Consider the following 14852-nt stretch of genomic DNA (forward strand, 5'->3'; position numbering starts at 1 on the left):
CACTTCCTGTCCATCAGGTGTCACACTTCTTTTACCACACCTCAGATATCATGATACTGATAGGCAAATCAGAATTTGCCTATCACTGCATTTGATTGGCTTAAAGTTTCCATTCATAAAACGGGAACAAATTAGCACTGAAATAATATGGTTCAAATATGAGGAAAGTGGACTGAAAAATCCCCATGAGGAACCACTAAGGAGAAATCATCTACAAGCAGTCAGCAAAATATATCAGTGTGAGCAAGGAGAAGGGAAGCCAATCGAATGGTGGCATAGTGGTTAGCACTGTTGCCTCACAGCGCCAGGGACCCGGGTTCGAATCTGGCCTCGGGTGACTGTCTGTGTGGAGTTTGCACATTCTCCCCGTGTTTGCGTGGGTTTCCTCCGGGTGCTCCGGTTTCCTCCCACAGTCCAAAGATGTGCGGGTTAGGTTGATTGGCTATGATAAATTGACCCTTAGTGTTAGGGGGATTAAATACGCGGGGATAGAGTGGGATATGTGTTGGTGTTGGTGTAGGGGTTACGGGGATCGGGTGGGATATGTGTCGGTGTAGGCTCGATGGGCCGAAATGGCCTCTATCTGCACTGTGGGGTTTCTTGTGATCTTGTGATCTTGTGAATGGCTCTGTAGATTTTTTGGACATTCTTTTGAACATGCTCTTGGCCACCATTTTTGTTTTTTCAGCAACAAATATCTGATGTTAAAAATAAGGATGGTAAAAGTACAAGATGATTTAGGATGAGGGAGGCCATCCGACCCATCTTAGTTCATCCTTACAGAATGACCCTGAAACCCGCCCATTGCCGCGTTCAGTCAGAACCTATGTGATTCTGGGGTTTCCACCTTTACTAGTCGATGTGGAAATCCATTCCAAGTGTTGATCACTCATTGTGTGGAAGAAAACCTGATATTGGTGCTGAATTTACCTTTTGCTAGTTTTGAACAGGTGTCTCCTTGTCCTACTGCAGAGACTGGAGCACAAACATCTAGGCTGACACTCCAGTGCAGTGCTGAGGGAGTGCTGCACTGTTGGAGGTGCCGTCTTTCGGATGAGACGTTAAACCGAGGCCCCGCCTGCTCTCTCAGGTGGACGTAAAAGATCCCCATGGCACTATTTCGAAGGGGAGTTATACCCGGAGTCCTGGGCCAACATTTATCCCTCAATCAACATAACGAAAACAGATGACCTGGTCATTATCACATTGCTGTTTGTGGGAGCTTGCTGTGCGCAAATTGGCTGCTGCGTTTCCCACATTACAGCAGTGACTCCACTTCAAAAAAAGCACTTCCATTGGCTGTAAAGGACTTTGAGACGTCCTGAGGTCGTGAAAGGCACTATAGAAATGTAAGTCTTTCTTTACTTAGACTCCTGGGGGTGGGGAAGGGGGTATATTCAGTCTTGGGTGGAAACACAAATGGGCAATAGCCAATCGGCTCCTGTTTTCCACCCCGCTCAATATTCTTGTCCAATGTAGTGTAAAATGTTGATTGGCTATTGGCCGTGTCGCACTATCACCAAAGACCAATTTCACTCCCGTCGTGTCCCTTTGAACTTGACCCTTAGCTGTCTCAACACTATTCCTGGAGTACGCGTGTCGCTCAGTTTCCCTTCCAATGCACAATAACGACCTTGTGACCTTGTGCGCTGTCACAAACCCACAGGCTCGCCCACACTGTCGGGCTCAGGAACTAATTCACTTCCCAGCCAGTAAATTGGTCAATGTTTAAACAAAACAAAAAGATAAAAGCACAAATTTAAAAAAAAACAGATGTCAAAGTTATTGGTTGCAATTTGATTACTTGAGCAGATGCAGCAGAGATTGAGCAGTTCCCCGTGCAGCCACTGGGTGGCATGCTCTACCTTGGACTGCGAGACTGCCAATAAAATCTCTCCTCGTCTCCTTCTTAGGCAGCCCCTCGGAACCGAGGATGACTTGCTTCCACATTAAAAATGAGTTCGCAGGTGACTGATGAGTCCAATGCGGGACCTACAGTCTCTGTCACAGGCGGGGCAGACGGTGGTTGAAGGGGCGGGTGGGTGGGGTGCTTGGGTTGACGTGCGCTCCTTGCGCTGCCCGCGCTTGGCTTCCGCTTGCTCCCGGCGAAGAGACTCGAGGTGTTCGGCGCCTTCCCGGATGCTTCTCCTCCACTTTGTGCGGTCTTGGGCCAGGGATTCCCAGGTGTCGGTGGGGATGTTGCACTTTTTCAAGGAGGTTTTGAGGGTGTCCTTGAAGCGTTTCCTCTGCCCACCTGCCGTGCCGGAGCTCCGAATAGAGCGCTTGTTTTGGGAGTCTCGTATCGGGCATGCGGACAATGTGACCCGTCCATCGGAGCTGATTGAGCGTGGTCAGAGCTTCGATGCTGGGGATGTTGGCCTGAGCGAGAACACTGACGTTGGTGCGCCTATCCTGCCAATGGATTTGCAGGATCTTGCGGAGGCAGCGTTGGTGGTACCTCTCCAGTGCTTTGAGATGCCTGCTGTACATGGTCCATGTCTCGGAGGCATACAGGATGGCAGGTATCACTGCTGCTCTGTAGACCATGAGCTTAGTGCCGGGTTTGAGGTCCTGGTCTTCAAACACCAATAAAATAAATGAAAGTAAAAGGCAGGATTAAAAGTTATATATTGTCTTGAAATGTTATGTAGGTGAAGGAATTTCCTTTTGTTTTTACTTGATCAGTTCCCCTCTTTCCTGAAGGCGTTGACTTTATGGGGCGAGAGGATCAGTTCCATGGGTGACACCTCCTCAAGAGGTCATTATTTAAATGTTGATCTCAACAGCCAGAGGCTATTCGGCCACATGGGGCATCGTGGCAGCACCCAATCCCGGCCTTACCTGATGCCCGTTATTCGGCGCTGTGTAAATTCTCGACATGTCGCTGATCTACATTGGCTGTCGGTCCAGCAACACCTCAAATTTAAAATTCTCATCCTGATTTTCATATCTCTGCGCTCCTCCAAATCTTGAGCATCCCCGGTTTTAATCGCTCCACCATTGGTGGCCGTACCTTCAGCGGCCGAGGCCCTAAGCTCTGCAACTCCCTCCCTAAACCTCTCCGCCTCTCTACTTCTCTCTCCTTTTTAAGATGCTTCTTAAAACCTACCTCTTTACCTGTCCTAATAACTCCTTATGTGGCTCGGTGTCAAATTTTGTTTGATAATCGCTCCTGTGAAGCATGTCGGGCTGTTTTACTAGGTAAAGGCGCTGTAGAAATGCAAGTTGTTGTTGTTCAGACTCTCCCGAGTAGTGTCAGTGAGTGTGAGATCTCCACAGCTGAGGGACCCTGCCAGGATTACGAAGTGTGAAAATTACCCCAACAACGGTGTAAGTTTTTAAACAATTAATTAGAAGTGCAGAAAAATGAATAAAGTCCGGAGCGGAAGGTGGTGAGCGACACAAAGGGCCCGTGCTCATTGGGCACTGCTTGTCCCTGTGGTGCAACCCCACTGACCTGGTGCTGTAGCGTGAGGTCAGCTGATTATGTAGTCGGGATTCCCCCACTGGCAGCGCCAGTGAATCAGAGGGCAGATTATCGAGTGACTAGCAGCCATTAAAGGGCTGCTGCTCCCCTTTAAAGCTGTTGTGCGACTGATGGTGGATGAGAGAAAGAACTTGCCTTTCACAGCCTCAGGTCGCTTGACAACCAGTGAAGTACTTTTCAAGTGTAATTAATGATGTAATGTAGTATCCAATGTGCGCACAGCAAGATCCCATTAAAAACAATTTTTTTTTTTAACGTGTTGTTAGTTGAGAGAACTCCCCTGCTCCTCTTCAAAATAGTGGCCATGGGATCTTTTACATCACCTGAGAGGGCAGACGGGGCCTCGGTTTAACGTCTCATCCAAAAGACGGTGCCTCTGACACTGCAGCACACCCTCAGTACTGCGCGGGAGTGTCGGCCTAGATTTTGTGCTCAAGTCTCTGGAGCGAGGCTTAAACCCACAACCTCTGACCCAGAGGCGAGGGTGCTGCCCACTGAGCCATGGCTGACACACTATAGAAAAGAGTGGTGGGGCGAATGCTGGGGACTGCGTATTTCTGCTCCCCCCTGTCAGAGAGTTAAGAGCGACACAGGATTATTCTCCGATAACACAAAGAAAACAAGCCCGAGGGCCGATTGAGGACAAAGTGCAATCTACAGCTACACACTGATGAAGTGAAAGAGACACTTTATAGAAGTAGACCTCCACTTATCATTGATAGTAACAATTGTGTACATGAAGTGTATGGATAGGGTGGAACGTTCAAAAAAGCAATGACCAGCAGCTTAATTATATGAAAGTGTTGCAAATAACAATCTTTATTAGTGAGCTTGGAGCTAGTTTAATGATTTATTCCTTCATTTCAATCCCTTGAGCTAGTGGCTCCTCTTGAATCTTTGTTCCTGGCTGCTTGACCCTTAAGTGACAATAAAACAAGAGAGAGAGAAATTAAACCCTGTAAAAGCAAATACAGCGGAATAAAGTGTGAGGGCACAATCTACGAATTCACGCTCCTGCCGTGGGGCTTTCCACCACCCGCTCCCCCCCCCACCCCCACCCACCTCGGGGAGAGTGCGTCAAGCTCGCAGGTTAGCGGGCCACCACGGGCCTGAGACAGGAAACAACACGGGGATCCCGGAGCTTGGCGCACGATTCACACCCGCCCTCCCCCCCGGCACAAAACTCTGCATCGCGAGCATGAATCCTTAAAATATACTTCATTGTATCTTTTTACATCGAGTCTATCGCACAGAAACAGGCCATTCAGCCCAACTGGTCTATGCCGGTGTTTATGTTCCACACGAGCCTCGTCTCACCCTGTCAACATATAACCTTCTATTCCTTTCTCCCTCATGCGTTTATCTAGCTTCTCCTTAAATGCATCTACGCTACTCACCTTAACGACACCCTGTGGTAACACCTTCCACATTCTAACCAATCTCTGGGTAAAGAAGTTTCTCCTAAATTGCTTATTGGATTTATCAGTGACTAGCTTATATTTATGACCTAGTTTTTGATCCCCTACAAGTGGCAACATCTTCTCTACGTCTACCCTATCGAACCCCTTCATTATTTTAAGGACCTTTATCAGGGGCGAGTTAGGATGACCTCAAGGTTTGGATGACCAAGTTTACGTAGGGTAGAATGTGGGAGCCCAGCCCGGAGAGCGTTGGAATAGTCAAGTCCAGAGGTAACAGAGCCATGGATGAGGGTTTCAGCCACAGATGAGCTGAGGCAAGGGCGGAGACGGGCGATGTTACAGACGTGGAAAGACGCGGTCTTAGTTATTGCGTGGATATGTGGTCGGAAGCTCATTTCCGGGTCAAATATGACACCAAGGTTGCGAACAGTCTGGTTCAGCCTCAGACAGATGTTAGGGAGAGGGATGGAGTCAGTGGCGAGGGAACGGAGTTTGTGGCGGAGACCGAAAACAATGGCTTCGGTCTTCCCAATATTTAATTGGAGAAAATTTCTGCTCATCCAGAACTGGATATCGGACAAGCAGTCTGACAATTTAGAGACCGTGGAGGGGTCGAGAGAAGAAGTGAGGTAGAGCTGGGTGTTGTCAGCATACATGCGGAAATTGATGCCGTGTTTTTGGATGATGTCGCCAAGGGGCAACATGTAGATGAGAAATAGGAGAGGGCCAAGGATAGATCCTTGGGGGGACCCCAGAGGTAACGATGCGGGAGTGGGAAGAGAAGCCATTGTAGGTGATTTTCTGGCTGCGATTAGATAGATAAGAATGGAACGAGGCGAGTGTGGTCCCACCCAGCTGGACAATGGTGGAGAGGCGTTGGAGAAGGATGGAGTGGTCAACCGTGTCAAAGGCTGCAGACAGGTCGAGAAGGACGAGGAGGGATAGTTTACCTTTGTCACAGTCACAAAGCATGTCATTTGTGACTTTGATGAGAGCCGTTTCGGTACTATTGCAGGGGCGTACAGTACAGCACAGGAGGAGGCCATTCAGCCCATTGAGTCTGTGCCGGCTCTTTCGAAGAGCAATCCAGTTAGTCCCACTCCCCCGCTCTTTCCCCATATCCCTGCAATTTTTTCTCCTTCAAGCATTTATCCAATTCCCTTTTGAAGGCTACTATTGAATCTGTGACCACCACCCTATCAGGCGGAACATTCCAAATCCTAACCACTCGTTGCGTTGAAATGTTTTTCCTCATATTGCCCCTGGTTCTTTTGTCAGCTTGGCTCAGCAGTCTCTCACGTCCTGAAGGTCGCGTAGGAACGGGAGGAGGCCATTCAGCCCCTCGAGCCTGACCTGCCATTTAATGAGATCATTGCTGATCTATAGCTTAACTCCATCCGCCCGCCTTGCCTCCATATCCTTTTATACCTTAGTCTAGCAAAAATCTTATCGGTCTCAGATTTAAAAAGATTAATTGAGCTAGCATCTACTGCATTTTGTGGGGGGGTGTTCCACACTTCTACCACCCTTTGCGCCCCTTTGCTCCTCGACCCCACTCAGACTCTTATTATCAAAGCAGTATGTGGCCTCCATATCCTTCCTACAAAAAGGCACCGTCTCACACTTATCTATATTGAAATTCATTGTCCAATTACATGCCATTCTGCAAGTTTGTTAATGTCTTCCTGTATTTTGTCGCTGTCCTGCTCTGTATTAACTACACCCCCAATTTGGTGTTGTCCACAAATTTTGAAATTGTACTTCCGATTCCCGAGTCCAAATTGTGATGTAAATGGTGAACAACAGGGGTCCCAGCACCGATCCCTGTGGAACACCTTTTCCACCATTTGTCAATCTTTTAACAATCAAAATTTGAGGCAGCAAAATGGTGTTTATGGCTATAGTTCAATAGGATGATCAATCACAAACACATTGAAAATGATTAGCTTTTCTGGCCTAGAAATTGGGCTGCAGTAATTTTAAGGCGCGGGAAGGACCCGAGGCTCTCTGGATATTGGGCCTCATTTCAGTGTTGCCAGTGAAGAGTGTCGCAGCAACACTCAGGTAAGAGTTGTCGGGGCCCGGGTTGAGGATCGGGGTCGGGGCCCGGGTCAGGGATCGGGATCGGGGCCCGGGTCGGGGATCGGGGCCTGGGTCGAGGGTCGGGAGCGGCTGCGATTGGCTCCTTTAATGTGGGGTTCGAGAGGAGTACTCCGGCTCCTGCCAACTCCACATTCAGTTAACGGCAATCGGCAATTGGTGCTAGATCAATTGTTAATTTTAAATCGGAGATTGCTAGCTTTCTGTTAACCAAAGGTATTAAGGGATATAGGTCATATGGGCGGGTATATGGAGTTAGGTGGCAGATCAGCCATGATCTCATTGAATGGCAGAACAGGCTTGAGGGGCCGAAGGGCCTACTCCTGTTCCTATGTAAGTTCCTTACCCTCTAGTTTGCAGGCGATCTCTAGGGCTGGTTTCCCAGCTGCCTCGGGGCAAACCAATCTTACAGGAGGTGGGCCTCAAACAGGCCTTACTTGCGCATGCAAAGGATCTACTGACTATTTCAGGCGTAGGTCAAGGACGTCTCTTGTTTGTTCCTGCCCGCCATATTGTAGCCTTAGTAATCCAAGCAGCTCCTGAAAAACGTGGAGCAAGCTCTAGGCCATGATTCTCTAACAAGAGCGAGGTGAATATCGGAGCACAGATCCTTCATTAATTACTTGAAAAACAAGCGATAGATGCTGTAAATAAAGGGGCATAAATTGGCCCTTGGCCCTCCTGGGCACATTGCAAGTGCCAAGGAGGAAGTTAGATGCCCCCTAGATGTTAGTGTCATCAGAGTAAATTTCAGAAACGTGCCCCTCTTTCCCATAATGTTTGTACAATGAAGGTAGAATCTTTAATATTATTCCCGCATTGGGGAGGGGGGGGGGAGAAAAAAAATCCAAACCGTTTCTTCCTCTGTATAAAAAACACGGTGAGTGCGACGGCGAGAGTGAGCAGCACGGCGAATCCCAGGCCCAGTCCCACCGCCAGACCTGCAAGACAGCAACACCAAGTTCTTGGTTATTTACCGAGCGCACCTCCCATGCTGTTGCTCATAGCATAAAAACATAGAAACATAGAAGATAGGAGCAGGAGTAGGCCATTCGGCCCCTCGAGCCTGCTCCGCCATTCAATGCGATCATGGCTGATCATCCAAACTCAGTACCCTGTCCCTGCCTTCTCCCCATATCCCTTGATCCCTTTAGCCTCAAGAAATATATCCAACTCCTTCTTGAATATATTTAATGAATTGGCCTCAACTGTCTTCTGTGGTAGAGAATTCCACAGGTTCACCACTCTCTGAGTGAAGAAATTCCTCCTCATCTCTCCCCTAAATGGCTTACCCTTTATCCTTAGACTGTGACCCCTGGTTCTGGACTCCCCCGCCATCGGGAACAGCCTTCCTGCATCTAGTCTGTCTAGTCCTGTTAGAATTTTATAAGTTTCAATGAGATCCCCTCTCATCATTCTAATAGCGAGCAACCCCCCCCCCCCCCACCCCCCACTCCTCCTCCACCACCAAGGCTCCTCAACTTCACAGGACGTGGGCGTCGCTGGCAAGGCCGGCATTCATTGCCCATCGCTGATCATCGTTAATCAGAACTGCAACTCCGCCCATCCCCCCGCACCCACACCCCACCCTCCCTCCCCCAGCCATTCCCCACTGTCTGCATCTCTTTAGTCTTTGCTCACAGAGATTGATTGTAAATTGAGTCAACTTTTTCTTTTACATTTATCCCCAGCTCTTGAAGGTAGTGAGTGACCCACCCAGTTCCGTAGGGGCCAGAACCGCTTCTCGCACCGCAAGCGAGCGCCAATTCTTCCCGTGGACGGGGAGTGTCCATGGGCTATTTAACTCTGCCTTCAACTGTTCCCTGCACAGGTGTAATTCCATTGAGCTCACTGGACCAGTGATCAGGGACCAATCTTTTCCCCTCTTTTAGTCTGGGGCCACTGAATGGAATATTCCTACCCGGCCTTCTAACCGAGATCAGACCCCTGGCCCTTCCTGTTCAGTGGTGCTCAGTACCGCACCGCATGGTCAGTGAGCCATCAAGGGGAGTGAGCAGTGCTTGGTACCACCAGTTGTACTGACTGCACTTAACCTCCCCTTACTTACATAGGAACAGGAGGAGGCCATTCAGCCCCTCGGGACTGTTCCGCCATTCAATGAGATGATGGCTGATCCCTATCCAAACTATCCACCTGCCTGGGCTCCATGGGGGAGAAATCCGTGTCAGCCAGCAAAGTTGCCCTGGCAACGGGAATTAATGGCCGCAATGCTAATGCGGCAAAATTCATCGGGGGGGTGGGGGCGGAGATTGGAGAGATGGAGCGGGAACAATACACTTGTCCTTGCACCTACAGAATCTGAATCTCTGCCTGAAAAAACTCGGGGTGGGAATGCGAGTCGATAAAACTCCCCCTGTAATGAAAACAACGGGCAACGGCTGCGGTTGAACTCGGAGACCAATACGGCCAAGGGAGGCCGGGTGGTCATTCCCAACATACCTTCATCTGCTTCCACTTCATTGTCAGCATCACCGGGAGGTCCTCCTGACAAAAGGGCATCAAAGCAGCAAATTAGAGACACGCTCCGCACAGTGTTGGGTCGCAATGATGGCAGACTTGCACATTCAGCAAAGATTAGTTTGAAACCATGTTATTCAAATCCCTGTTACTCAAGAGAAACCAACTGCAAAGTGGAGATGATTCCAGAACAGGTGCGAGGGGTCATTTTGGGAGTTTCAGACTGCCTGCCCAAATTCCTGACCTGTGCTTCTCTCAGGCAGGGCTCCTTGCCCAGGGACCCACACTCCCCAGCATTGCTCCCGAGCTCTACTCGCAGATCAGGGGGGTCCCAGCCGGCTCTACACTCAGTCTGTGCTGCGTTCACACCCAGGAATAATGGACCACGGCAGGACTCTGCCCATAGACCCGCCCCTCACTGAGGAGTGAACCCAGACCCGCCCCTCACTGAGGAGTCAACCCAGACCCGCCCCTCACTGAGGAGTCAACCTAGACCCGCCCCTCACTGAGGAGTGAACCCAGACCCGCCCCTCACTGAGGAGTGAACCCAGACCCGCCCCTCACTGAGGAGTGAACCCAGACCCGCCCCTCACCTGAGGAGTGAACCCAGACCCGCCCCTCACTGAGGAGTGAACCCAGACCCGCCCCTCACTGAGGAGTGAACCCAGACCCGCCCCTCACTGAGGAGTCAACCCAGACCCGCCCCTCACTGAGGAGTCAACCCAGACCCGCCCCTCACTGAGGAGTGAACCCAGACCCGCCCCTCACCTGAGGAGTGAACCCAGACCCGCCCCTCACTGAGGAGTGAACCCAGACCCGCCCCTCACTGAGGAGTCAACCCAGACCCGCCCCTCACTGAGGAGTGAACCCAGACCCGCCCCTCACTGAGGAGTGAACCCAGACCCGCCCCTCACTGAGGAGTGAACCCAGACCCGCCCCTCACTGAGGAGTCAACCTAGACCCACCCCTCACTGAGGAGTGAACCCAGACCCGCCCCTCACTGTGGAGTGAACCCAGACCCGCCCCTCACTGAGGAGTCAACCTAGACCCGCCCCTCACTGAGGAGTGAACCCAGACCCGCCCCTCACTGAGGAGTGAACCCAGACCCGCCCCTCACTGAGGAGTGAACCCAGACCCGCCCCTCACTGAGGAGTGAACCCAGACCCGCCCCTCACTGAGGAGTCAACCTAGACCCGCCCCTCACTGAGGAGTGAACCCAGACCCGCCCCTCACCTGAGGAGTCAACCTAGACCCGCCCCTCACTGAGGAGTGAACCCAGACCCGCCCCTCAGAGGAGTGAGCCCAGACCCGCCCCTCACTGAGGAGTGAACCCAGACCCGCCCCTCACTGAGGAGTGAACCCAGACCCGCCCCTCACTGAGGAGTGAGCCCAGACCCGCCCCTCACTGAGGAGTGAACCCAGACCCGCCCCTCACTGAGGAGTGAACCCAGACCCGCCCCTCACTGAGGAGTGAACCCAGACCCGCCCCTCACTGAGGAGTCAACCCAGACCCACCCCTCACTGAGGAGTGAACCCAGACCCGCCCCTCACTGAGGAGTGAGCCCAGACCCGCCCCTCACTGAGGAGTGAACCCAGACCCGCCCCTCACTGAGGAGTCAACCCAGACCCGCCCCTCACTGAGGAGTGAACCCAGACCCGCCCCTCACTGAGGAGTGAACCCAGACCCGCCCCTCACTGAGGAGTGAACCCAGACCCGCCCCTCACTGAGGAGTCAACCCAGACCCGCCCCTCACTGAGGAGTGAACCCAGACCCGCCCCTCACTGAGGAGTGAACCCAGACCCGCCCCTCACTGAGGAGTCAACCCAGACCCGCCCCTCACTGAGGAGTGAACCCAGACCCGCCCCTCACTGAGGAGTGAACCCAGACCCGCCCCTCACTGAGGAGTGAACCCAGACCCGCCCCTCACTGAGGAGTGAACCCAGACCCGCCCCTCACTGAGGAGTCAACCCAGACCCGCCCCTCACTGAGGAGTGAACCCAGACCCGCCCCTCACTGAGGAGTGAACCCAGACCCACCCCTCACTGAGGAGTCAACCCAGACCCGCCCCTCACTGAGGAGTGAACCCAGACCCGCCCCTCACTGAGGAGTGAACCCAGACCCGCCCCTCACTGAGGAGTCAACCCAGACCCGCCCCTCACTGAGGAGTCAACCCAGACCCGCCCCTCACTGAGGAGTGAACCCAGACCCGCCCCTCACTGAGGAGTCAACCCAGACTCGCCCCTCACTGAGGAGTGAACCCAGACCCGCCCCTCACTGAGGAGTGAACCCAGACCCGCCCCTCACTGAGGAGTCAACCCAGACCCGCCCCTCACTGAGGAGTGAACCCAGACCCGCCCCTCACTGAGGAGTGAGCCCAGACCCGCCCCTCAATGAGGAGTCAACCTAGACCTGCCCCTCACTGAGGAGTCAACCCAGACCCGCCCCTCACTGAGGAGTGAGCCCAGACCCGCCCCTAACTGAGGAGTCAACCCAGACCCGCCCCTCACTGAGGAGTGAACCCAGACCCGCCCCTCACTGAGGAGTGAGCCCAGACCCGCCCCTCAATGAGGAGTCAACCTAGACCTGCCCCTCACTGAGGAGTCAACCCAGACCCGCCCCTCACTGAGGAGTCAACCCAGACCCGCCCCTCACTGAGGAGTGAACCCAGACCCGCCCCTCACTGAGGAGTGAACCCAGACCCGCCCCTCACTGAGGAGTCAACCCCTCAAAGGGGGCAGAAAAATTGACAGAGCAAATTGGTGAAAATATAAAGCTCTGGGCGGGAGGGGAGGGTCCATGCTGTGGCGGGGGGGGAGGGGAGGGGAGGGTCCATGCTGTGTGGGGGGGGTTGTAGTGGGCACAGTGGAAAGTTAACCCTGTTAGTTTGACTCGGGCACCATGAAGAACGCCCCCTGTTGAAAGTAACCTTACCCATTTTACTGGCACAGAACGAGTTGCAAAGGCTGGGTAGGAAGAATCTGTTTCCATTTCCTCCACATCCTCCATATAAGAAGGTTTTGCACTTCTTCTTCGCGCTGTCGAAGTAGTACAGTAAGAGACGCCCTTTACAGTCTCCTGCGTCCTTTGGCAGCAGGCAAGCCCGGTCTGTAGAAAGAGCACAGGAGATGGCCCATCAATAAAGTCCAGCTCCAGCGCGCTGGGGAAATGCGCCCTAGTGCTGAGCCCAGCTCGGGCTGTAACCGCTCTTTTGTTTTATTCATCATGTGATGTGGGCGTTGCTGGCGAGGCGGCATTTACTGCCCTGGAGAAGGTGGTGGTGAGCCGCCTTCTCGAACCGCTGCAGTCCGTGTGGTGAAGGTGCTCCCACAGTGCTGTTAGGGAGGGAGTTCCTGGATTGTGACCCAGCGACGATAAATCTGGTGCTGAGGTCAATGCCAGGTGGTCCGTCCAGTTTTAATCTTATTATTCTTTTTCGTAGATATCTGATACAACGTAGTGGCTTGCTAGGCCGTTTCATGTCTGACTATTGTCACCCATTCCGAAACCCAAAAATAACTACAAGACTGAAATTCAGCTCGAGTGTTAGCTGAAAGCGGGTGACAATGAATCGGCTCCCCGCTTTACACCTCGTCCAATTTTAGCCAAATTTTGTTTTCCCAATGAAGTCAATGGGCAGGGTGTCAAACCGGCTGCTGATTCGCTATCCCCCACTTTGTGTTACTGCCCACTACGACTATCCAGCTCAGACACCGCCTCACAGAGTGGGCACTGTTCAATGTAAAGTTTACATCCTAGTCAGAAATAACAAAGCACAGGGAAATAGGGCAGACACAAACTATTTATAATATATTGTTAAATTTGCTCTGTGTATCGCCCACTGCTTATTTGTCAGCGTTCTGTGACACATGTCACGCCTGCAGCTGCACACTTCTACCATTAGATGGAGCTTCACAGGCCCCGGCAGCTGCCGATTCACCCACACCTATACCCGCAGTGGCACTGCTGTACCGTGGGCCATTCACCATGCCCTGACTTGACGTGGGCAAGGCCAGGTGAGATCCACAATCAACAACAACAACCACCTGCATTTATATAGCGCCTTTAATGTAGTAAAACATCCCAAGTCGCTTCACAGGAGGGTTAAAGCAAAATTTGACACCCTACCACAGAAGGAGATATTAGGACAGGTGACCAAAAGCCTGGTCAAAGAGGTATGATTTTAGGAGCGACTTAAAGGAGGAGAGAGGGATAAAGAGGCGGAGAGATTTCGGCAGGGAATTCCAGAGCTTAGGGCCTAAGCAGCTGAAGGCACGGCCGCCAACTGTGGGGGTTGCGCAAGAGGCCAGAATTGGTCCCCGGGTTAAAATCAACCCCATTGTATATCTGTTTGACCCCGAGGCTCGCTGCACGTTACTTAGACATTGGGCAGATAGAGGCACTCCCTGAGTCCCAGGAAGTGAGGGCTCACCTATGGGTCTGAGACACCAAAGCTGAGAAAATTATCTAGCGATAGGAACCCAAAAATGTGACACTGCCCCATGACTTGTCGGGGGAGAAGGGGATGCATGGAGCAAGATACCTCGACAGAGAGGGGACTGGAAAATTGACAGCTGCACTGGGCTCTTGTACACATTCTAGCATCCAAATCAAGATAAGAGAGATTGGGAAGAAGATACCGGTCAGCCAACTAAGCTAAGGAATGGTGTGTTACCCCTGGAGATCTAAATTTGAAAAGGGAATAAATAGAAAATAAAGGCAAGAAGCAGCAGGGAGGATCTGAAAGGTTGCTGTTTTAGGATTTATGTAGATTTATGAAAGACTTGTATTTCTATAGCGCCTTTCACAACCTCAGGACGTCCCAAAGCGCTTTACAGCCAATGAAGTACTTTTGAAGTGTAGTCACTGTTGTAGTGTGGGAAACACGGCAGCCAATTAGCGCACAGCAAGCTCCCACAAACAGCAATGTGATAACGACCAGATAATTTGGTTTTTTAGGCATTGAATATTGTACAGGACACCTGGAAAACGCCCCTGCTCTTCTCCAAAATGTGCCATGGGATCTTTTATGTCCACCTCAGAGGGCAGACGGGGCCTCAGTTTAACATCTCATCCAAAAGACCGCACCTCTGACAGTGCAGCACTCCCTCAGTACTGCATGGGAATGTCAGCCTAGATTTTGTGCTCAAGTCTCTGGAGCGAGGCTTAAACCCACAACCTCTGACCCAGAGGCGAGGGTGCTGCCCACTGAGCCACAGCTGACACACTATAGAAAAGAGCGGTGGGGCGAATGCTGGGGACTGCGTATTTCTGCTCCCCCTGTCAGAGAGTTAAGAGCGACACAGGATTATTCTCCGATAACACAAAGAAAACAAGCCCGAGGGCCGATTGAGGACAAAGTGCAATC

The 14852-nt window shown here is 51.8% G+C and overlaps 1 protein-coding gene across 2 annotated transcripts in view; it reads right to left on the reverse strand.

Moving 5' to 3' along the window:
* Positions 1–4273: 4273 nt before the first annotated feature.
* The window catches only part of LOC147097252 (inter-alpha-trypsin inhibitor), a 42848-nt gene continuing 32269 nt past the window's right edge, over positions 4274–14852 (reverse strand). The window contains exons 3-6 of one of the 2 annotated variants that reach the window (XM_085972050.1): positions 12419–12592; positions 9469–9513; positions 7862–7949; positions 4274–4404 (exon numbers count right to left, since the gene is read on the reverse strand). In XM_085972050.1, the coding sequence (XP_085828176.1) occupies positions 4338–4404; positions 7862–7949; positions 9469–9513; positions 12419–12592 (374 nt within the window). In that variant the 3' untranslated portion in view covers positions 4274–4337. The remainder of the gene's footprint in view (positions 4405–7861; positions 7950–9468; positions 9514–12418; positions 12593–14852) is intronic. The other variant, XM_085972051.1, reaches the window with a different exon arrangement.

The sequence above is a fragment of the Somniosus microcephalus genome, chromosome 32 (genome assembly GCF_052327205.1).
Source record: "Somniosus microcephalus isolate GS21.2 chromosome 32, FLI_Smic_1.0, whole genome shotgun sequence".
Classification (NCBI taxonomy): Eukaryota; Metazoa; Chordata; class Chondrichthyes; order Squaliformes; family Somniosidae; genus Somniosus; species Somniosus microcephalus.